This window comes from Coenobita brevimanus, chromosome 78 (assembly GCF_032717465.1).
Source record: "Coenobita brevimanus isolate Jiangsu-jjx chromosome 78, ASM3271746v2, whole genome shotgun sequence".
NCBI classification, from domain to species: domain Eukaryota; kingdom Metazoa; phylum Arthropoda; class Malacostraca; order Decapoda; family Coenobitidae; genus Coenobita; species Coenobita brevimanus.
In genome coordinates, this window is record NC_137031.1 from 42,073,034 (window position 1) to 42,096,812 (window position 23,779).

Consider the following 23,779-nt stretch of genomic DNA (forward strand, 5'->3'; position numbering starts at 1 on the left):
GGAAACAAACTACTGCTATGGCATGATTTATTAGCTTGAAACATATAGTAACCATTATTTATTTTTATTTATTTTTTTTTTGCATTTTTTGTTTTTGTAGCTTCAAAGGACTGAAGATTTCTAAACACTGAAAGCTTATGAGACCTCATTCAGATGTTTCATATTACAGTACCAACAATTTACAACTGATGCTCCTTCTGGACGTATTCAAAACATAGCTTGCTTTTAACAATACTCTAGCTGCTTGTGTACAGAGTAACTTACTGTTCATTTGGGCTGAATCATTGTAACCTCATTTGTACTAGTTGTGGATGACAATCAGGATGGATTTTCCACCACTAAATCTTCATAGGACTAATAAGAGAATCATATATTACCACGAGGTCAATATAATGCTTTCACAACATCCATAAATAATTTTCCTTTCTTACATTGCCTTTAAATTGTTTGCTGACCTAAGAGATGTGCTCATGTCAACCAATTAACTTAGTACCACTCGTCAAGAGTTGTACCCTGCCTGGTAGTGTCTGATTAAAAAAATGTTTTAAACTGTTGTTGCAGTGATTAAATGGAAGCTTAATAACTGAAAATGCCTGAATTATAGTACAGTATCATATAGTAATTATCATAATTTGGACTAAGTGATTAGATTAAATCCAATGAAGGTATTCAGACTTCAGTGGCTTACAAGAATAGCATTGATTTAAACCTACGCTCAATTGTGTGTGTTGAAAAGTTGTCACAAGTCTGGATTTTTCTTATTACTGTAAAGGGCACTCTAGTTCAGATGTTACTTAATATCAAGTTTAGGAGTGGCCTTGCCTGCCACAAATCACCAATGTCTTGGATACTATTGTCCACCTGTGATGGCTGACGGTGACACAAGCACACCCCTGGATCTTCACAGGTTTCTGTTCTAGTAGTGTATTATCTTGGACTCAATGATGCCATTATGCTGTTTAATATATACTTCCCCAGCTTAATGTCTTACAAAACCTTCAAACATAAAATCTAACAGGATTTCTACTACTGTATTTATACTTAATAAAGTATGTATTTCCTTGTAACATGTGAAGTCACCGTTATATTTCTTTATGGGATTTATGTCTGTGCTGAGAGGATTATCAGCTGTTCTGTCCCTTGCACTAACAATCCCCTACATTGTCTAGAAAAACATCCAACAGTTCTGGCTTTGATGAATGTACGAGACTCATCAAATACTACTTAAGGCTTCACCAACAACACCATGGCAGCAGCACCTTATGAACTCAGCAGATAAACGTCACCAGACTCCTCAGTGGGACTGTGGGAGATTGTTTTAACCACAGTTCTTATCATTACCAAGTTAAGAGCAAGAGTGGGGCAGTGGTGGTAAGAGAATCACTCGTTGGCCTCCTGGCCCTCCACAGACAGCTGGGGTGTCATACCGCCTTCTGACGTGCGGGTGTAAGAAGTCCTCGACCGCTGCCGTCGCACTTTAGGAGGTCTGGCCAGGCTGAGAGGGGCCAGGGGGGTAGGAGTGAAGGCATTGGGGTGTCTGGGGCGGGCACCAGCTAGCAAGAGAGGGGCTGCCCGCAGGTGGCCTGGGGCTCCACCTCCTGCTAAGCCTCCCCCACTCACTCCACCTGCATTGGGAAGCCCGCTTGTCCCCCCAAATATCCGCATATCACCTTTAGAGGGGAGGTAAAGCTTTAGATGAGGCTTCTGGTGCCTTTGAAGATAATATAAGCAAAGGATTTGAGCATTTCTTCAAAGAGCCAAGTGGCACACAATTCTATGAAGCTACAGGGTGAGGAGTATTGTAGGAGTGTAAAAAAGCGTGTGACTAACTTTGCATGATGGAGTAGGGTCGTGCCAGGAGCTGTGTGGTGGGGCCGGCTGGAGTGTTCTGTGTGACGGCCACCAGGCGCTTCTCTTCCTTGCCTGCCCCCACCCCCTCCCCAGAAACAAGGGTGTGCACACCTGGGCCCACATATGGCTTGGCAAAGACTGGGGGGTGTGGTGTGACAGAGCCAGGTGGACCTGCTGGTGGGGCACCCCCACACCCATACTGAAGCACCGGCTGGGGGGGCGGGGTGCTGGCAGACCCACCTATCATCTGTGGCGGGGCAGCCAGGGTTACCACAGTGCCTTTGCATTTACAGTCTTGTCATTCCCATCACCCCATATCAGACACCACACTAAGCAGTATGACAACACTACCTTCTCTACACTACTCATGCCATGTTGACAATACTGCGGCTGCCCCTACACAGTCTGACATGCAGCGGCCGCCACCCACCTGAACAGACGGCCTAAAGAAGGTGGTGAAGAGCTGCGGGGGAGGGGCGTGGGATGTGGGAGTGGGGGGCTGCTGGGGGGGCACCATGGCCATGTACTGCCCTGCCCCCGCCGCTACCCCAGCCCCCCCACTGCCGCCACTCACATACCCCAGGCTCATACTCATGCCCTACAAAGAACCAAAGATCACCACATCACCAACAGCTATTAGTGAGACAAAGTGACACCCTCATACCCTCCCCCAACACCACACCCATGCCCTGTCTCACCTTGCCTAACCCACACCAAATCCCACACTCTTACTCATTTACATATGCAATATGCTGTATATTTACAGTAAATTTGAAAACAAATTTTTAAGAATGAAGACAAGAAGCACTGCATGGATTATTAATGGCTTCAATATTCCTTACAGCTTGGTTTCCTGTTTGGTAACAGAATTTAAAAGTAAATGAAATATCTTCCTATTCCATTTTCAAAACAACAAGTCCTTGGTGCTCTTCTGCCTTGATCATCTTGGTGCTTTTCTGCTGAAACTACTTAACCAGTAGACTCAGTTACTTTCCTGGGCAACAATACCATGACAGTGACCTGGCAGAATCAGTGTGCAGTGGCGTGGAGGTGAGCTGGGTGGGATGATGGGGAGGGAGAGCAGCACTACATGAGCGCAACACTGGTGCACTACCACTAACGCACACACACACACGCACACACGCCACACACACCTCCACTACTACTACTACTTTCCACAGCCAATCACAAAGAAATGGTGCCCATACATATGTACAATAAAGATAGATATGTTTACACTACACTTATTAATGGACATATTTCAAGGTGTTTATAATTACAGGTGAAATGACACAGTGTACAAAGTTGTTAGCTAAAACTATAAATTAGCTTTGGCTGTTATGGTACTATACTGAAAATTAACTAAGAAACTGCAAAGTTTACCAAGAATTATATATCGTATGCTCCACAAAATATTTACAGTAGTTACTAAAGTAAAATTGTTTACTGCATATGATTTACACGGTATGCCAGTACTATGCAAATGAAATAATAATAATTAATTTTCAGAAGTCACTTAATAATGTGCTGATTAGTATACATTACTTTATGTGCAACTTTAATATGACATGATGATAATAAATAGGGTACAGTATTAATCTACAGGGTAAAAAATAAGTAACTCTCATCGTAACACTAATTGTACACAGGTACTGTATTCCTGATACAGTACAGCTTTGCCTACCTTAGCAGATGCATTTTGAGGTAAACTCTTCTAATCTGGGAAGGGTAAGAAATTAGCAAAGCACCTTAATGATGTCAATGACACAGACATGCTAATAATCAAAATGCTGTAATAAGATATGCTAAGTAGCCAAGAGACTCTTGTTAGTCAGAAACAATGCACTGCTTTCCATATTTACAGAACACTGTATTATACATCTTAGGAGAGTTACTTGAAAGAAACTGCACAACATATTAAGCACTACTATATTACTGAGCAAAAGGATGCTTGGGGTATGTTCAGCTAGACTCTTCATCAGCTCAGTGGTGCTGGCTAGATGAGAATAGCAATAATGCCCACCCACCCACACACACACAAACACACAGACAGACACACAAAAGTAAAAGCCTGCTACAGATGCAAGAATCATGCTAAAAACCTCCCCACTTCCAACTAGCAAATCAGACACTGAATCATCATCATCATTGTCATCATCACTCTCTTCATTTAAACCACCATTTCTCACAGAAAAATGAAGTGAGTCAAATCCAGAAAAGGGTTACAGAAAGCAGTGAATTTATATTGTAACCACCATCAGTCCAGTAAATACCTGCTTCATTATGAATGGTGCAGAAAAATTACAGTACAAAACCAAAAAGTTTCATTACAGTACAGAACCAAAAAGTTTCATTAACTCCTTCAAACTGATGACATGTTTGTACAGTATTACATTCTTGCTACCTTCAGGCAATTTCACTAAAGTGAAGAAAGACCTCTCATACTGAAGGAACTGATGAAAGCTATACTTTAAATGTTAAGCTCAAGCACTCCCTCCTAAGTTGAATAAAGTAATCTTGAGATGAAAAGACTGAAATAAAAATACATCAGTGGAATGAAGGAGCTGACTAAGGCTCACTGATGTTGGCTTCATATACAGCTATTAGCCATAATTCTGTGTACGAATGATCTACTTAATTATCGAACTGCAAAACAAAAAGGTGGCTGTTTGTTAGAGGGAAGTGGGAAGGAAGAACTGATGGTGATTTAAGAACAACAGTGGTTTCTCCCACTGCTACACCAGATATGTTGGGGAGTGTAAGGTAAATACTGCACCTAGGTTATACATCACTGTCATATTAACCCCCTCAATACTGTGACATCCTTTTACAGTTCATTCTTGCTATCTCCAGATAATTATCAACTACTGGGAGATTCTTTAGCTAAACAGGCAGTGATGACCCTACCTAGCTCCTCTACTTTGAACTCATAGGCTGGGGAAAAAAAAAAAAAAAATGAAGCAAGCAAGGGCAAAATGATAAATACATCCTCAGTATGAAGGGGTTAAAATAATGCAAAACATTATTATAAATTTATGAACTGAGCTAGAAGTGGGAGCAGTTGGTAATTTACTAATCAAATCTACAACATAACTTAGGGAAAACCGGAGTATACTACTGTGCAGTAAATCCTCATTATGTGCTAGTGAAGTGTTCCAAATTATCAACTTCATCCACACAACTAGTGCTGTACATTGTGAAAAACTGACAAACAAGCTTTACAGGTACTAATGGAACTACAACAGGCAGTTATTTTTCAACTCATTGTGAATGTAATGCAAAAAACAAAGTAAAAAATAAAAAATACCACATAATGAGAACTTTCTGTACTGTAGAGAGGTGGCTGGTGTACATAAATGACTAGAAATTGTGTAAAGGGGTTGTGAACTGGTTTATTATTGACCTCCTCAAAATATATATATATATATATATATATATATATAAATATATTTTTCATTCTTGCTAACACCGTACAATATTATTCAGCCTAGGTAAACCTGGCACAGTGAAGCATTTTGGAACAATCTCTATTACCCCTTTTACTATGAAAGAGATCTCTAAGCTGAATGAAATCAATCAGTAGTAGCAAGTCTAAAATTATAAAAAAAAATGTCATCATATCGAAGTTGGTTATGCTTTTTATCGTGGATCATGATGTAAGTACATTACTGTATTCATCTAGTGACAGATATCATCAGCCAGTGATAGCCTACTGCAGGCCAATGCTGATCAAAACTGTCTCCATTCTGACCTAATACTTGGAAGCATTTTCCATCCTAGCCAATCAAATTTATACATTTCATTCCTCCATTTATTCCTATCCCTGCCTGAGGACTGAATCAGACATATTCCATTGAAAGCTGTCTGATCATAAAGCCTGGCTTAAGAATTGGATGAACAAATCATTTCACTTGAGAAGGCATTTCTCACTGTCAGATATAATGTTGGTGATGGCAAGAAGCAAAGTGTCCAGAGTGTAAATCCATGAAGCAAGGTGGTCTTCATCACATCCCTGTCCTGATGATACGGACAGTCTGAGGCATAACGTGTCAAATCTGGTTTCAGTATGAACAGTTCCCAACTCTAATTCCACATTTGGGTTCCCACTCAATTGCTTCAGCTGTTGAATGATGACTATTTTAGGAAAGATGCAATCTTTACATCACCACTGCCCATCAAACAGGTGGTTCACCTTATCCTCAGACCTCAGTAGATTTCACAGTGGCATGTAAAGTCATTTGTAATTTGCCCGAGTGAAATAAACAGGTTGTGTCCCAGGGGTTAAGGGTCACTGACAGAGATACTTTTTTAACTCTTAGATCTCAGTAAGTTTCCCGATAACAAGTTATACTACCTGATGTTAGCCAGCATAAAACAAAGACTTTATATGGTAGTAGTAGAAGTAGTTTGTAGTTAGTAGTAGTAGTAGCAGTAGTAGTAGTAGTAGTAGTAGTAGTAGTAGTAGTAGTAGTAGTTGTTGCTGTTGTTGTTTTAGCACCAGGTTCAGCAGAGTGTGAACCCAGTGGACTGCAGACTGAAACGGCACCTCTCCTACAGCCCATCATTCTCCTTTTGAGGATAGGAAGGGAGATGATGGACGTTTGTATAACCTGGTAGCTCCACTGCCCAGTTACATCAGTGCTATTACACGAAGGTATCCTTCTCCAGCACCTATTGAGTTACCGTAAATCTTTAATTTTTTTAATGCCGTTTGTGCATAATTTGATTTCCGGACATAACTGACGTTTTCTACCATTTAAAGTGCTACCAGGAACATACAATGGTCTCATATGACTTACAATTATCTGGACTAAAATAGTCCTCCCACAGGGCCTCACCAAATGGGGACCTCAGAAGAGTAATAATCTATCTATCTATCTATAGCCCGATGCCCTAATCCCGCAAAGGGTGGCCGCAGACAAAACACCTCCAAGTCGCTCTGTCACCCACCATTTGACTACCCTCCCGCCAACTCACTCCCCCCTCCCTCATATACCTCTCAACTCCATCCCTCCACCTCATCCTTGGTCTACCCCTCCCTCTCCCTCCCTCCACCTCAGCTACATACACCCTCTTAGTCAGTCTTTCATTCTCCACTTTCTCCACATGTCCAAACCACCTCAGTGTATTTCTCCTAATCTTCTCACCCACATCCACATCTAACCCACAACGTTCCTTCACTTCTTCATTTGTCAACCTGTCCCTCCATGTCACTCCACACGCTCCTCTCAAGTAACTCATTTCCACTGCTCTCACTCTTGATTTGTTCCCCCTTGCAAGGTCCACGCCTCGCTTTCATACGTCAGGGTAGGGATCACAATACTATCATGCAGTGACTTCTTAACTTCCATACTCACCTCCCTATTTCTCATCACTGCTTTCAGTGAACCAACAACCTTCCTTCCCTGCTGTACCCTTTCACACACTTCATACCCCAAAGTTCCATCCTTATTCATCACACTACCCAAGTACTTGAATGCACTCACACTCTCCATATCCTCACCATCCAACCTCACTGTACATTCTGTGACTTCATTCCTCTCAAACACCATAACTTTACTTTTGTTTACATTAACTTTCAGCTTCCTCCTCCTACACACTGTTCCAAATTCATTCATCAAACCTTGCAACTCCCATTCATCTTCACCAAACAATACTGTATCATCAGCAAACAACAACACCGGAATTTTCCAAATCTCACCCTCATTCATTAGAGCCACCCCCACATCCACTGCCCTACCTTGCACCTCTTTTAAAACCCCATCCATGTATATATTAAACAGCCATGGAGACATCACACAACCCTGTTTCAGTCCCACACTGAGATAAAAAAATTCACTCAGCTCACCATCCACTCGCACCTTAGCCCTAGTTCCTTCGTACATACTCTTCACAGCATTCAACAATTTCCCATCCACTCCATATACTGTATTCTTAATACCTTCCACATACCTTGCCTATCTATTCTGTCATATGCTTTCTCCAAGTCCATGAAGGCAGCATACACTTTCTTTCCCTTCTCTAGATACTTCTCCACTAAACATCTTAGAAAAAATATCTGATCTACACACCCTTTTCCCTTCCTAAATCCCCCTTGTTCTTCTCCAACTAGCTCCTCTGTCATATGCCTAACCCTATCAATGAGTATTCTACCATATATTTTACCAGTCACACTAAGAAGGCAAATACCCCTATGGTTACCACATACTTCTCTCTCCCCTTTTCCTTTATATAAAGGAACAATTATACCTGATCTCCAGTCCTCTGGAACCCTTCCCTCTTCCCAAGCCAATCTACACAACTTCCATATCCATTCCACAACAATCTCACCTCCACACCTCAGCATTTCACCACACACTCCAAAAAACATTCCCAGCACTATGATGCAACACAGCTGTTTTACATTTCCAGGACCCAGTCTTAGTTATATGTGAAAACATGATGGGGCAGAGAGACCCTGCCCAAAGGTCTTATGGTTAACCTGGAGTAGTTCTACAAAGTGTTTATTCTATCACATTACATTCAGCATCCACATTTTCTGACACATGTAAGAAAAGCTATCAACAAATAAGAAGCTGCTTACACTTGCCTCTAAAGTTTTGGAACATTTATTTCAATCACTGATTTTTTCTTGATGATCAATGATTCCAAACTAATGAAGGGAACCTCAAACAATTAAACCATGAACTTATGCTGTATTCACATGGTTGGAATACACAAGCAACTTCACAAGCTGAGGTATAAAAAAATATCAAAGCATGGCAATTTATAAAGAACTATCTGATCATATAAAGAGGATAAACATATAATGGGTGCTGGAGAGGGACACAGTGGCACTTGATACTGTATACCCCCAAAACGTTCCTTAATTCCCTTCCTATCCTTCTAAAGCAGAATGGTAAACTGCAGAAGGACAACTTGAGCCTGCAGTCCACTAGGTCCATGTTCAGATGAGCCTGGGGTCATAACAGCAACATGAACAACAACATTAGGATGTGATAAAGGAACTGCCTGTCATTCTGACTATCCATTCAGTTCCTAAAGGATTCAGTTATTCTGGCTATCCATTCAGCTTCTAAATGATTCACTGTCATAGTTCTAAAGCACTGTCAACACATTTTATATAAACATGATATTCATTACCTGTACAGCTTGTATGAAACAAATATCCTGTTGGTACCATTTCAAGTCATTAGTGTCTAAACTCATGGGTATTTTATTATTATGTAAGCAAAAAAAATTCATGTTGTTCTAATAGACATTTGGAACTATTTGGAACAACTAAGGTCAGCTTAGCAATAAGTTGACCTTAGTTGTTCAATACTCACCGCTTGTTTGGAGGCAAAACAAGCAGTGAGTATTCAGTAGCTACTTAAGGCTGAAGTCTAAAACTACATAAATACAGTATAAACTATGCAAATGCTGTATAAACACAGGATGGCGAGTAATCGACCCATATTCATGTACAGCATATATGTACTGGAATATGTTTGGCACCAATAATCTTTACACTTGTTCATCCCTTCAGTCCAGTGGCATATTAGTTCACTTTAGTCTTACCTCACATGATTCTACCCAATTAAGGAAAGACCTCCCATACTAAAAGGTTAATGATGGCTATATCTAACTTCTCAAGTTTAATATATATATATATATATATATATATATATATATATATATATATACAGTAATCCCTCCAATATCCGACGTCATAGAGCCATAGGCAGGTCCGGATAGTGGTCCTGTCCGGATATTGGGCCCCAGCTTATGGACTTGTACTTATGGACCCTAACTCAGAGAAACACCTATACAACTCCCTCTGGACATGCATTGCATCTATTTAAGACCCAAATCACACCAATAAGGGACATAATAGACTGAAATAAATGCAAAAGAACCATAAAATGAGGTTTTAGAGGTGAGTTTAAACAATATTAAACATTCTGGGTACTTACAAGTCCCTGGCTCCTGGACTGGTTTGAACCGCCAGTTTGCAGTCCACAGTTAATCCTCTGCACTCTAAATTCTAATTTCTTAACATTGCACAACATTGTAAATTCCTGTGTGTTCTAGTGGCAAGGTATTGCAGTTTATTCACTGTTTATTCACAAAAAACAAGCACCTGTGGCTTGCACTGCTATAAGCATCTGCTCTCGAGCGGAGTTAGACTGTTACTGTTGATGATGGCGGGGTAACAGAGTTGCCAGATCGCAACGGCCACATTACCAATCTCCTCAACTTTCATAACCAAATTTAACTTTTCATTACCAAATTCGTAAAGCTAGAATTTATTCTTCACTAATTATATATACGAGTGGAAATACACGTAATCACTCTCCTTATAATTAACACCATGTTGATTATTTTCACGCTATGTAGGGTAGCAGATTAATCACAGAGAGTAAACAATCCACCATCTCCATCCTGTGTATCCTCATACATGTGAAAAATCCATTTGGTAATGCATTATTCTGATTCATTACCAAACGAATTTTTCATTACCAAATTGGCCCACACTTGGTAATGAAAAATACCAAATGGCAACCCTGACAGGGGAGGGGGGAGGGGGGAGGAAGGAAGGGGTGAAGGGACCATGGTGTAACAGCTGTTCGGCGCCAGGCGGCAATTTCAAATTACAGGTGGGAAAAAAAAGTCAGATTTTTTTTCGAATTTTTTGCGGTTTTTGGCCCATTTTGGGAATACTGGATCCCAGGACGATTATGTCCGGTTAGTGGGGATGTTCGGATATTGGGCATTTGGATATTTGAGGGATTACTGTATATATATATATATATATATATATATATATATATATATATAATATATATATATATAAACACACATGAGGGGAACCCCCAAATTCCTGGAATTGCAACAATTAAAAAAAAAAAAAATTACAAAACTTACGGAAAATTCATTTTTGTTCCTTTCAAAGTACTTCCCTTGAGATGCTATACACTTGTCCCAGTGCTTTTCCCATTCCTGGAAACACTTCCTGCCACCATCTTTTGTCACCTTATTCAGAGACTCTTGCATTTTTTTTTTTCTGGATTTTTTAAAGTTGTCAAATCTTTTGCCTTTCAGTTCTAACCTGATCTTGGGGAACAAGAAAAAATCACAGGAAGCATCATCTGGTGAGAATGGGGAGTTTGGAGCAACAACAGCGGTGTTTTAAGTCCATAACTTCTGAACTCCAAACATGGTGTGTGATGGGGCATTGTCATGATGCAAGAACCATTTTTGGGTGTGCCTTTTCTCTGGACGTTTGCACCTGATGCTTTCCCACTGACACCTCAGCACTGTAATGCACATAAAACTGCTGGTTCACAGTCTGTCCATGTTTATATGGACAACTCCCTCAATGTCAAAAAACAAGATCAACACTGTCTTGATGCTGGACTTGATGACATCACATGATTTTTGGGTCTTGCAAATGTTGGTGTCTTCCACTGATTGGAGTGCCGCTTGGTTTCAGGGTCATACCCATCAACCCAGGTCTCGTCACTCGTAATGATATTTTAAAAGAAGTTCTAGGTCGTTTCTAAACTGTTCTTTCCAGTCCTGACACAGGTTCACACGATCTGCCTTTTGATCTTCCATTAGAAGACGGGGAACGAATTTTGCTGAGACTTGGTGCATGCCAAGATCTTCTGCCAAAATCCATTGGCTGAACTTCAAGAAATGCCTGTGGCCTCCATTAGTTCGTCAACAATGAGATGACGATCTTCCAAGACTGATTTTCGGATTTTCTCAATATTTTCATCTGTTTGAGAGGTCAAGGGTCAGCCAGGACATGTAGAGTCTTTGACTGACATGTTGCCTTTCTTAAAATGTGTCTCATTTGAAGACATGTTTTATTTTTTCATAACCTGCTCTCTGAAAGCTTGCTCAAGCATTGTCACTGCCTCAGCCACAGTCCCCCCCCCCCCCCCAAAAAAAAAAAGCACACTCTTTACTCATTCCAGTTTGCCATAATGGTCTGAGGATGAAAATCACAGACGTCACGTGCACGAACAAAGGAAAAAATGCCCCAGAAATACAGACTCGACCTTCTCAGCGTGATGTCACGTGGCAGAAAGATTCACCACACTGCATGCAAATGGTGCCTACCAACACAACAGGGAACTACAGTATTTCTTTTTCCCACATTTTTCCACATTATCAATATATTCTGGGGTCCTCCCTCATATAGTATATACATACATAGGTAAGCCCTTAATTCACGCGAACTTTTTTCACGCAATTTCGGTTATCCATGAATTTTTCGTACAATAATTAAAACAAAATTATAGTATTCAAATAAATAATTTTAACATACAAGAGAAATAAATAAAATATAAAAATGCCTACCTGCTGCCCGTGTGCATACATATATGTATGTATGTGTGTGTGTGTGTGGGAGATCGGTCTACCACACACCACACAGTTTGAATCCGACGGTCAAACCATGCGTCACTCGCGAATCATTATTTGTGGCTTATTTTTTCTGCCTTCCAGTGATTGCTTGCCTTGTCTACCAACATGGGGCCTAAGCATGGTGCTAGTGATGCATGTGGTAACACACCAAAACGGACTAGTAAAGTGATGTTGCTGACAGAGAAAGTTAAAGTGTTGGACAAACTTAAGGGAGGAATGTCGGCGACAATTCTCCGTCAGGACGTTTCCCTGTCATTTATTTACATACCAGTTTATTTAGCAAGTACAGTACACTAGTTTCTTACTTATATGAGTTATAAAATCCCCCAGAAAATTACTGTAGTTATTAAAGTATTAATTAATCAATAATAAGTATATTTATAGAATGGCAGGATATCGTCCATGTTTTGATGGTGAACTGACTTCGTGGTGAATTGTCTTGGAACCGTGTGTTTGGGGAGAGTCAACTGTTCTTACAATAAAGAAGGCAGAACGTAGCATACGGGAGGCAGTGAGGGGTAGTGCACCAGACTGTGCTAAAGTGTCTCCACCTACGCCTGTGAACTGGCTTGGAACCGAATGTTTGGGGTGAATGAGTCAACTGTTTGGACAATAAAGAAGGCAGAATGTAGCACATGGGAGGCAGTGAGTGCTATTGCACCAGACTGCTGAAGTGTCACCATCTACGCCTGTGCTTGTTAGGTTACAGTGTTAAATTTCTTACATTTTTGTTGTTTTTCATACTTTATGCTAGTTTATAAGGTGTATGTAGTGCATAAACAGTATTATTCAGATGTAATATACTTAGTGGACATGCGTAATTATGTGCACACAAGGCCAGAACATATACGCGAATTTACCACATACGCGAAGGGTCTGGGAACGTAACCCTCGTGTGAATTAAGGGCTTACCTGTATGTATGTATGTATGTATGTATGTATATATATGTATATATATATATATATATATATATATATATATATATATATATATGTATATAAATACACAGTGAGTCCTCAGTACAGTATATGAAAACTCGATGTACGAATTTTTGATGGTACAAAAGCAATTAATGTAGGACAAATTCCACAATACGAAAAGCCTCTGTCTCGATGGTACGAAAAGCGATACGAGAGGAAATAAGAAAATTCAAAATGGGCACGCTGCACAGCGCTGTGCTCGCTTGCGGCAAGAAAACAAACTAACCCCTCTCTGGTAAACACATTTTCGCGCGCTTCTCAGTCGAGTCAAGTCCGTCCTCTCCTCTCGGTTTCACTGTACGTTACACTGTTTTTCGCTGTTCTTCACCTTTTCGTATTTTCACCATGCCTCCTAAGCGCCCTGCATTATCTCCAGCATCCAGGGAACCAGCTGCAAGGAAGAAACAGCATCGTACTCTCACTCTTGAGAGAAAATTGGAAATAATAAGACGCCACAAGGAGGGACAGGGAGTCTCGGAGATTGGGTGAGCTTTAGGCCTTGCACCGTCTAATACTACAGTACTAATACTACAGTAATTTGTTGTAAGTTTTATTTTTTAATGTCTGTACAATAGTACAGAACTATATACATGTACTGCATACTTCAGAATAGGAGGGGTAAAGTTTGAGTGGGGGGTCCAATGGGGTCCTGGAATGCATCCTCCCCTTTCTATGTATATTTCAATGGGGAAAATCATTCCGATATACGAAATTTCGCATTACGAAAGTTTTTTTTGGTCCCTATCCCTTTTGTATATCGAGAACTCACTGTGTATATATATATAGTACGACCTCACTATAATGGACTAATTGGGGCCTAAACCATTTTGAAAAATGCGGAATTCCGATAAAGGCAACATCCTGACTTTCCCCTGCTAATCCGGACTTTTTCCGATATATCAGACATTAGTCCAGATCGTATGAATGGTTTTTAAACTGTTTTGACTACCATTGCGGTACTGTGCTGTGTTATAACTTCACTACATTAATCAAATGGTACAATACTGTATATATAATACAGTAATACTGTACTGTACACAGATAAACACGTCTTTTATTTACCTTATTGTGGTGAACATAGCTGAAGTGGTCAGGCAGTCCGGACTGCTTCTGGCTTTATCAGACTTTTTCCAATATATAGGGATTTAGTCCGGTAGCTCCTCGAGTCCGATAAAAGCGAATTACAGTCAATTGAAGTCCGTTATATCAAGGTTTTACCATATATTTTTCTTCATTCATTCATTCACTCATCATCCAATCCTGCAATGATGCAGGAGCCCAGGGCTAGGCAAGTTGGTCCTGACATTAAAGATAAGAGTCACCAGCCTCACTCATCCCTGAGTGGCATTCCGTGAGCAATAAACCCCAACCACCCCTTGGATATGATCCAGACCAGGCTCAATCCGATTGGAGAGCCTTAACTACCCATGAAATCAGCAGGTGCCATAATTTGGTTATATGGTTACCACCCAGCATTGTACATGGTTTCCTGGTGTACAGGAAACCATTTGGTTTGTCACTCAGTGTAGAGTCACCTGTAGACAGAAGGAAGAGGAAGGAATGAAGGAAAGAAAGACAGAAGAGGAAGGAAGAAAAGAAGGAAGGAAGAGAGAAAAGGACAGTCACCCAAGAGCAGCACTACATCAAAAGAATATATATATATATATATATATATATATATATATATATATATATATATATATGTAAATATCAGCAGTTCTCAAACATTTTAGTGTGTGACCCTGTTTGGAATATCTCAAGACTACGCGACCCACAAGGTAAAAAATGAGAGAGAGAGAGAGAGAGAGAGAGTAACTGGTATATAGCCTATTGTAGTTATTATGAATGTGCTAACAGGGTAATACGGATAATTACCGTTTCAATTAAGTAAATAAAATACACTGAAAGCATTAAGTCTATTCTATGTCCCTGCGACCCATCTAAAATCCTCTCGCGACCCACCTTTGGGTCACAACCCATAGTTTGAGAATCACTGATATATATATATATATATATATATATATATATATATATATATATATATATATATATATATATATATATATATATTCCATTGCAGCCCAGTGTCCTCAGTATTGGACAGAACTGGGAATTTTCAAATCTTAATAAAGTATGGAACCCCCGGGTATGGACCCAAGAGGTTCGTGACTATGAGTCGACTGGCAGAGGGCGGCAAGCTTAGTTCCCTCCCAGTGCAGTACCTCACCCAGCAACTCTGAGATCCAATAGGATATATATATATATATATATACACACACACACACATATATACATATAAATCAGTGTATATATATATATATATATATATATATATATATATATATATATATATATACAGTATATATATATATATATATATATATATATATATACACACACACACACACACATATATACATATAAATAAATGTAAATATATATATATATATATATATATATATATATATATATATACACACACACACACACACACACACACACACACACATATATACATATAAATAAATGTAAATATATATATATATATATATATATATATATATATATATGTAAGATAAAAACCAACGTAATCAGGAACATCTTTAATAAAATTGGTGACGTTTCGACAACTCGTTTGTCATTTTCAAACCTATAGAAAATACAATAAAATCAAAGTAAACACCATGTCTATGATAAAAATACGAAAACTATACTAAAAAACCAAAGTAAAACACCATGTCTAATAAAATACAAGTGAAGAATTATTATGATAAGATGAGGAAATGAATTATACATAGCTAACGTTGGTGGGATGCTACTGAGTACCAGGAAAATTTAAACAGAAATACATGTAATAAGACAATACATAAGTCAAACCTTAAAAACAGAGAAGGGGCGTGGAGCAGTCGTGTGTGCCCAGTGTGGGCTGTAGGTGGTGAGTGAGGAGTGATTCAGCCAGGAGGCGTGTTACCTCGTCACGACAAGCGTGGACAACAGAAAAATCAGATTCGCTTATGGGATGGCCACGCTTGTCGTGACGAGGTAACACGCCTCCTGGCTGAATCACTCCTCACTCACCACCTACAGCCCACACTGGGCACACACGACTGCTCCACGCCCCTTCTCTGTTTTTAAGGTTTGACTTATGTATTGTCTTATTACATGTATTTCTGTTTAAATTTTCCTGGTACTTAGTAGCATCCCACCAACGTTAGCTATGTATAATTCATTTCCTCATCTTATCATAATAATTCTTCACTTGTATTTTATTAGACATGGTGTTTTACTTTGTTTTTTTAGTATAGTTTTCGTATTTTTATCATAGACATGGTGTTTACTTTGATTTTATTGTATTTTCTATAGGTTTGAAAATGACAAACGAGTTGTCGAAACGTCACCAATTTTATTAAAGATGTTCCTGATTACATTGGTGTTTATCTTCATATTGAGACTACGCTTCCCCCATGGTGAATCTATTGCATCTATATATATATATATATATATACAGTGCTCGTCAGAAGTATGGGGCGCCCTGCGTCCCTCCTGAGAAACAAACCTTTCAACATTGAAAAAACATATAAATAATGCATTTTATTTACCTTTAGTGCTTCGTAGGGTAGCCTTTACGTTTCTTCACGGACCTGAGACGTCTTGGAAGTGAAAGGGCGAGGCTCCTGAGGTGCTGGAGGGGTATTTTGTCCCAGGAGTCACGAATGGCGGCTTCCAGCTTAGGCAGAGAGCTCACGTCCTTCCCTTGGAGACTCTTCTTTACGAGGTACCAGAGGTTTTCAATCGGGTTGAGGTCTGGGCTATTTCCTGGCCAGTCTGTCATGAATGATACCTCGCAGTCACGAAGCCAATTGGTGACCGATTTGGCCTTGTGAGCAGGTGCACCGTCCTGCTGAAACACTCGTGCACCTGTTAGCTCGAAGGAGTCTGGTAAATGATCACACAGAAGCTCCAGGTAAACATCCTGATTCACTCTGAGGTTCTTGGGAAGTACAACAAGCTTCCCCAAACCCTTCCCTGAAAAACAACCCCATACCATGAGTGAATCAGGATGTTTAACTGTGCTTTCTACATACCGTGGGTCAAGTGGGTCACTACCTTTGCATGCTCCTCTGTTACAGGTAACACTAAACGTTGCCTCATCAGACCACAACACTGACAACCATTGCTCCTCACCCCAATTTAGATATTTATTAGCAAAGGCAAGCCTACGAATTCTCTGGCTGCTAGAGAGAAGAGGCTTTTTCACAGGCCTGTGACTTATGTAACCAAGCTCATGCACCCTACGAGACACTGTTCTCACTGACACCTCACCAAACACTTCTGGGTTGCTCTCCTTAATTTTCCTTGCACTCACACAAGGATTAAACTCCACTGCACGTTTTAAAACATTAACAGACCTTGGGGAAGTTTTCCTAGGCCTACCAGACCTCGGTTTCTTTGTGGGAACTTCACCACTGTTTTCCTCCCGAAACCGCGCACACCAACGACGCACTGTCGATCGTCCCACACCAACCAATTCACTAATTTCCTTTGTCTGGTGGCCTGCCTCCTTTAGAGCAATGATCTGGGATATGATTTCACTCGATAGTTCACGGATAGGTGCCATAACAAAGTTTTGAAGGCCAAAACACTGCGGGACACTCGGTAAAAAATGGCGCAATTTGAGAGGGACACTCGGCGGAGTTCCTCTCTCTCAGGCAGCCCGTGGGCAACTGAGGCGGGAACCAACCAGCGCGTCAGAAGGCCTCAGGCTACCGTGACGTCATGCTCGGAGCTCAAACTTGTGGCTCAATTCTTACCCCCAAAAATGGGGTGATTCTTTTTGGGCCATAAGTATTGCGCGCCCGGCGGACATCGCTGAATACTTCTGACGAGCACTGTATATATATATATATATATATATTTGTGTGGTAGGTGGGGGCACTCACCATCCACTCACTCAATGTAGTGCTGCTCTCGGGTGTCTGCCCTGTCCTCTCCTCCATCCTTCTTTCCTTCCATCTTCTTCTATCTTTCTTTCCTTCATTCCTTCCTCGTCCTTCTGGCTACGGGTGACTTTACACTCCCTCTTCTGTCTTTCATTCCTTCATTCTTTCCTCTTCCTTCTGCCTATGGGTGACTCTACACTGAGTGACAAGCCAAATGGTTTCCTGTACACCAGGAAACCATTTACTACGCTGGGTGGTAACCATATAACCAAATTTTGGCGCCTGGTGGTTTAGTGGGTAATTATTGTGCTCCAATCGGATTGAGCCGGTGAAGGTTTATATCCAAGGGATGGTTGGGGTTTATAGCTCATGTAATGCCACTCAGGGATGAGTGAGGTTGGTCACTCTCATCTTAAATGTCAGGACCAACTGCCTAGCCCCGGGCTCCTACGCTCCTCGTGGGGCAACATAGGAATGGATGATGGATGGATGGATGGATATATATATATATATTTACACTCAACCCCCGGCTATCACGCGTTCAGCTATCACGCTTATCTGCTATCATGCACACATCAAATGCACAACCATACATGCTATCACGCACCCCAAGACCGCTATCACACGTCGAGTTTGAAGACAGGCTAAGCGAAACTTATTCACACGGCATTTCATACGAGGTTTGCTGAGGATACGATGGTTTATCGGAACGGTAACGCGGTAAAATTCCCGATTATAGCACGGGCATTTGGAATGCATCTGAACGGATTCCTGCTGAGGACACGACGGGCAAAACAGTGACCAAAACCCATCTGGCTCGAAAGAATATATCGTGCTACAGCATTGAAATTTAGCCTAATGCTGAATACTTATTAATATTGTATTTTAGAATAAATATCAATCGTTTTGAAACCCTTATAAAGAGTTAATATTTCTTATGCCGAAAAAACTGTGATGAAGATAAAGTAATCACGTGTTTACAACTGAGACGGGGCTCTGACGACAGTGTGAGGAATGTGTGTGATAGCGTCCAAGTTTTGTTCCACTTAAAAGTTCCTCAGCCATTCCTGATATAAGGTACCATGTGATACCCCCTTTAGCTGTGGACACTAAAGAAATGGAGACAGCCAAAGAGATCTGGCGGCAACTAAGCCACTCCCAAGCCTTGGAACCCACCAAACCACCCAAGCCGTAATCCTTATAAAAGTTTGATGGCCTTTTATGTTGTTTATTTATTCACTATACTGTTATTATTATAATAATGCTTTATTTCATGTTAGAGGAGAGATTGGCAGGAAATCGTAGGCATAAAGTGGTTAAAAGTTAGAAAAATGGGCCACCGAAAAACCAATTAGAAATTTTCCCAATGATTGTTCAGTTCAGCTATCACGCATTCAGCTATCACGCGCGTTTCCTGTGACCAATTAGGCGCGATAGCAGGGGGTTGAGTGTATATATATATATACATACGGCTATTGCAAATTGGCTTAGGATCTCCACAAGGTACTAAAAAACACAGAAATCATAGTATATCACAATGTTTCTTCAAGAAATGCCACTCATTAATATGAAATCATTTTTCTCTTGTTTTTCAGGACCAGTTGGATGTGTTTTGGCATGGAATCACTTAGATCTGTAAAGTAATCTAAGGATATTTCTTTTCACCAAACATTTGTCAGTTCAGTCTTGAGGTTGTCCAGATTAGGTGTCTTCTTCTCTGCCATGATTATCTTCATCTTTCCCCAGCAGCTTTCTATTGGGTTTTGATCTGGACTGTCGCCAGGCCAGTTGAGGACCTCAATCCGATTATCCTGAAGCCATTTTGTCACCTATCTTGACTTGTGACATGGAGCTGAATCATGCATGAAAAAGTCACACCCACGAATAGCAAAAAAGATTAACAAATGATCTTTCAGAACTTGAATGTATTGACCACCATTCATCATCAAGTTCTTAGGAAGAAAGTAGAGGCTTCACCTTCCCATTTCACTTGAGAAACACCCCTATATCATTACTGATTGTGGGTGCTTAACAGTCGGCACCGTGTAAGTAGAGTCATATCGACTACAGGAGGCAGGGTGACGAACCTTGGCAGAACGAACTGGCAACACTTGAAATGTGCTTTCATCAGAAAACATAACTTTTCTCCACTCATCTGATGTCCAGTGTGCATACTTCTTGGCAAACTGAATGTGCTGCTTCTTCATGTGGTCAGTGAGAAGCGGTTTCTTGGGTGCACTGCGGCTTTGCAATCCCAACTCCTTCTGCAAGCAGTGTTGGATAGTTCGAATTGAGACGTTGGAATGCATTCTCTTCAATTCTGCCGCTGTCAATCGAGGATTCTTGATTACTTCCCTCTTCAGAAGCGTATCTGTACCTCTGGAAGTTGTCCTCTTCCTTCCATCGCCATGCTTGTGCTCTGGTACGATGTCAGGTGGAAGACCGAGCGCTGCAGCAAGAATCTTCATGACAGTTGACTTTGCACATCCAGTACGTTCACAAATCGTGTCGATAGGGACATTATCCTGCCTCCATGCAATGATACGGACCCTCTCATCCCTTGAGCAGTACTTTCCAAGCATGACAACTCGACTCTAGGAAAATAACAGGGCAAACAGTAATGCATACGAAAAAAGAGGGAGGTGCAAGCTTGGAGCGACAGGAACATGTACTCCCACTCCAGCTTCTTGGCAAGCACTGATGTGCTGAGTGTTTTGCCACCTCCCGCCAACACCAGAGGAGTTGCCAGTTACTTCCTGCCCAAAAAATTTACTTGGTAGAGGTGGAAACACAAAGCAAAGACAAATAACTTTCTCATAGCAACTCTGTGTGTAGGTCCTAAGTCAATTTGCGGTGGATGTATATATACAGTGGGCTTGCACAGTAGTTGAGTGGATGGGCGGTCCTGGTCCTCGCACACTGTGAATAAATAATCTTGTGGGAAAAATTACATATGGGTGGCATCCCCTCATATCTTGACATTTTTTGACCCTTAGAGATGTTATAAAGGGAAACTTTTTCAGACATATACTAGGGATACAGCTACAATAACAAAAATATGGTCAGTCACCTTAACAACAATAGACAACAGGCCTGATGGACTTAAATAACATGGGTTCCAAGGCGCGGCAACACTTACAGTGCTGTACCCCCTGCTGCACCCCCTGCCGCATCAACACATCCATCCTCAGACTCCTCTTGAGCACCTTCCCCACAAGCCTTTAGCTAACGCAGTCACTTTAGCCAAAATCCCTTCAAAGTCCAATGTTGACACAACTGACATTGCATCCTCTTCTTCCTCTACAGGAACAGGATCAGACGATGTACTGTACATGGTTCCTCACTTTCACTTTCTTGAGGTCGCTGTGTGTAACTTTTTATAAGCATCTGCTTCCTCCAGTTAATTTCTTGCCTGTGCCTGTCTGAGCAGAAGAGGAAGGCTTTGTCGATACTAACAAGAACCTCCTCCATTCATTGGTGGCTGATTTCGTGTTCCTTCACTTCTTTGAGCTTATCCATGGCAGCAAGGATCTTGCTTATCCTTGACATAGACAGTTCTGTGCTGCCCTCCATCATACTAAGCTCCTCAACTTGACTCTACCTGGCCTCGTCATGATGACGGTCTTGTGCCACTCCTCGCCTCTGCTTCGCATACTGTGGGCTAAACTCATGCAATCAAAGTTTTTTGGTTGTTATTTTTGGTCACTCGTGTACTATGTGATTCGCGTACTGTGCGAGCCAACTGTGTACACACACACACACACACACACACATCTCTCTCTCTCTCTCTCTCTCTCTCTCTCTCTCTCTCTCTATATATATATATATATATATATATATATATATATATATATATATATATATATATATATATATATATATATATATATATATATATATATATATATATATATATATATATATATCCATCCATCATCCAATCCTACGTTGCCCCACGAGGAGCATAGAAGCCCGGGGCTAGGCAGTTGGTCCTTACATTTAAGATGATAGTGACCAGCCTCACTCATCCCTGAGTGGCATTATGTAAGCAATAAACCCCAACCACCCCTTGGATATAAACTTTCATCAGCTCAATCTGATTGGAGTGCAATAATTACCCACTAAACCACCAGGTGCCAAAACCTAGTTATATGGTTACCACCCAGCATAGCAAATGGTTTCCTGGTGTACAGGAAACCATTTGGCTTGTCAATCAATGTAGAGTCATCCACAGGCAGAAGGAAGAGGAAAGAATGAAGGAAAGAAAGACAGAAGAGGGAGTGTAAAGTCACCCGTAGGCAGAGCGACAAGGAAAGAATGAAGGAAAGAAAGACAGAAGAGGGAGTGTAAAGTCACCCGTAGGCAGAGCGACAAGGAAAGAATGAAGGAAAGACAGAAGAGAATGGAAGGAAAGAAGGACAGAGAGGAAAGGGCGGACACCCGAGAGCAGCACTACATCGAGTGAGTGGATGGTAATATATATATATATATATATATATACCCCTCCCTGTAAAACAATTAACTCTAAGCCGTTGGCCACCCCGTTTGGGATACATGGCGTCTGGCAATGAATGAATGAATATATATATATATATATATATATATATATAAATATATATATATATATATATATATATACAGTGGGCTCGCCTACTGTGCGAGCTCAGAGTGCGCGAATCGCATTATGCGCAAGTGACCAAAAATCATAACCAAAAACCTTGAATGTGCAAGTTTACCTCATAGAATGCAAGGCAGAAGCAAGGAGTGGCTCAAAAACACCATTTTCCATTAGCACCCAACCCCCACCCCCCTACAACGCGCCAATAGTGACCTAGAGGCCGGTGGGGAAGGTGATCAAGAAATGTCTACAGTAAGATCTCGCCAATAACAACTTCGACAATAACATTTTCGGCAATAACAGTAAGTTAGAATAGATACCCAGTTTCTATAAAAATGACGGTTATTTCGCGAATACCAAGTTGTTATACTGTACTGCTAATATGTCCATGACAAGATGAGGAATGAAACAGACAAGCACGAAGAGATGAAGGAAACTGCCGAAAATGTAAGCAGTAATGAGGAGGAGAAGGAGAATCCTCCCCTCACCACCTTCCCTGACTCACCCACAGGCTTCCCCTCCTCCTCCTCCACTGCCCCACCTGACACACCAGCTGCCTCCCCCTCCACCTCCAGAGCCCCACCTGACTCATCTGCTTCACCTGGCATACTTGCAACCCCCACCATAATGCTTGTTGCTGCATTCTAGAAGAAATGTAACATTCAACAGGCCGTAAATTTCTTTGTCAAAGCCTGGAATAATACAACAATGGCAACCGTTAAACAAGCGTGGTGCGGCCAGGGTGGCGGCAGAGGCACTCTAAGTGTGCTGAAGTGACTTGGAACCCCTGTTATTTAAGTCCATCAGGCCTGTTGTCTACTGATGATAAGGTGACTGCCCATTTTTTTGTAACTGTAGTTATATCTGTAGCACAATGTCTGAAAAATTTGACCTTTATTGTATCTCTATGGGCCAAAAAACATCTCAGAAATAAACCATTTTCTAGTGGTGGCTTGTACATTCAAGTTTGAAA

The 23,779-nt window shown here is 40.9% G+C and overlaps 1 protein-coding gene across 1 annotated transcript in view; it reads right to left on the bottom strand.

Moving 5' to 3' along the window:
* Positions 1–614: 614 nt before the first annotated feature.
* The window catches only part of enc (R3H domain containing protein encore), a 187,570-nt gene continuing 164,405 nt past the window's right edge, over positions 615–23,779 (bottom strand). The window contains exons 20-22 of the mRNA XM_080279461.1: positions 2,282–2,449; positions 1,831–2,098; positions 615–1,670 (exon numbers count right to left, since the gene is read on the bottom strand). Coding sequence (XP_080135587.1) covers positions 1,381–1,670; positions 1,831–2,098; positions 2,282–2,449 — 726 coding nt within the window. The 3' untranslated portion in view covers positions 615–1,380. The remainder of the gene's footprint in view (positions 1,671–1,830; positions 2,099–2,281; positions 2,450–23,779) is intronic.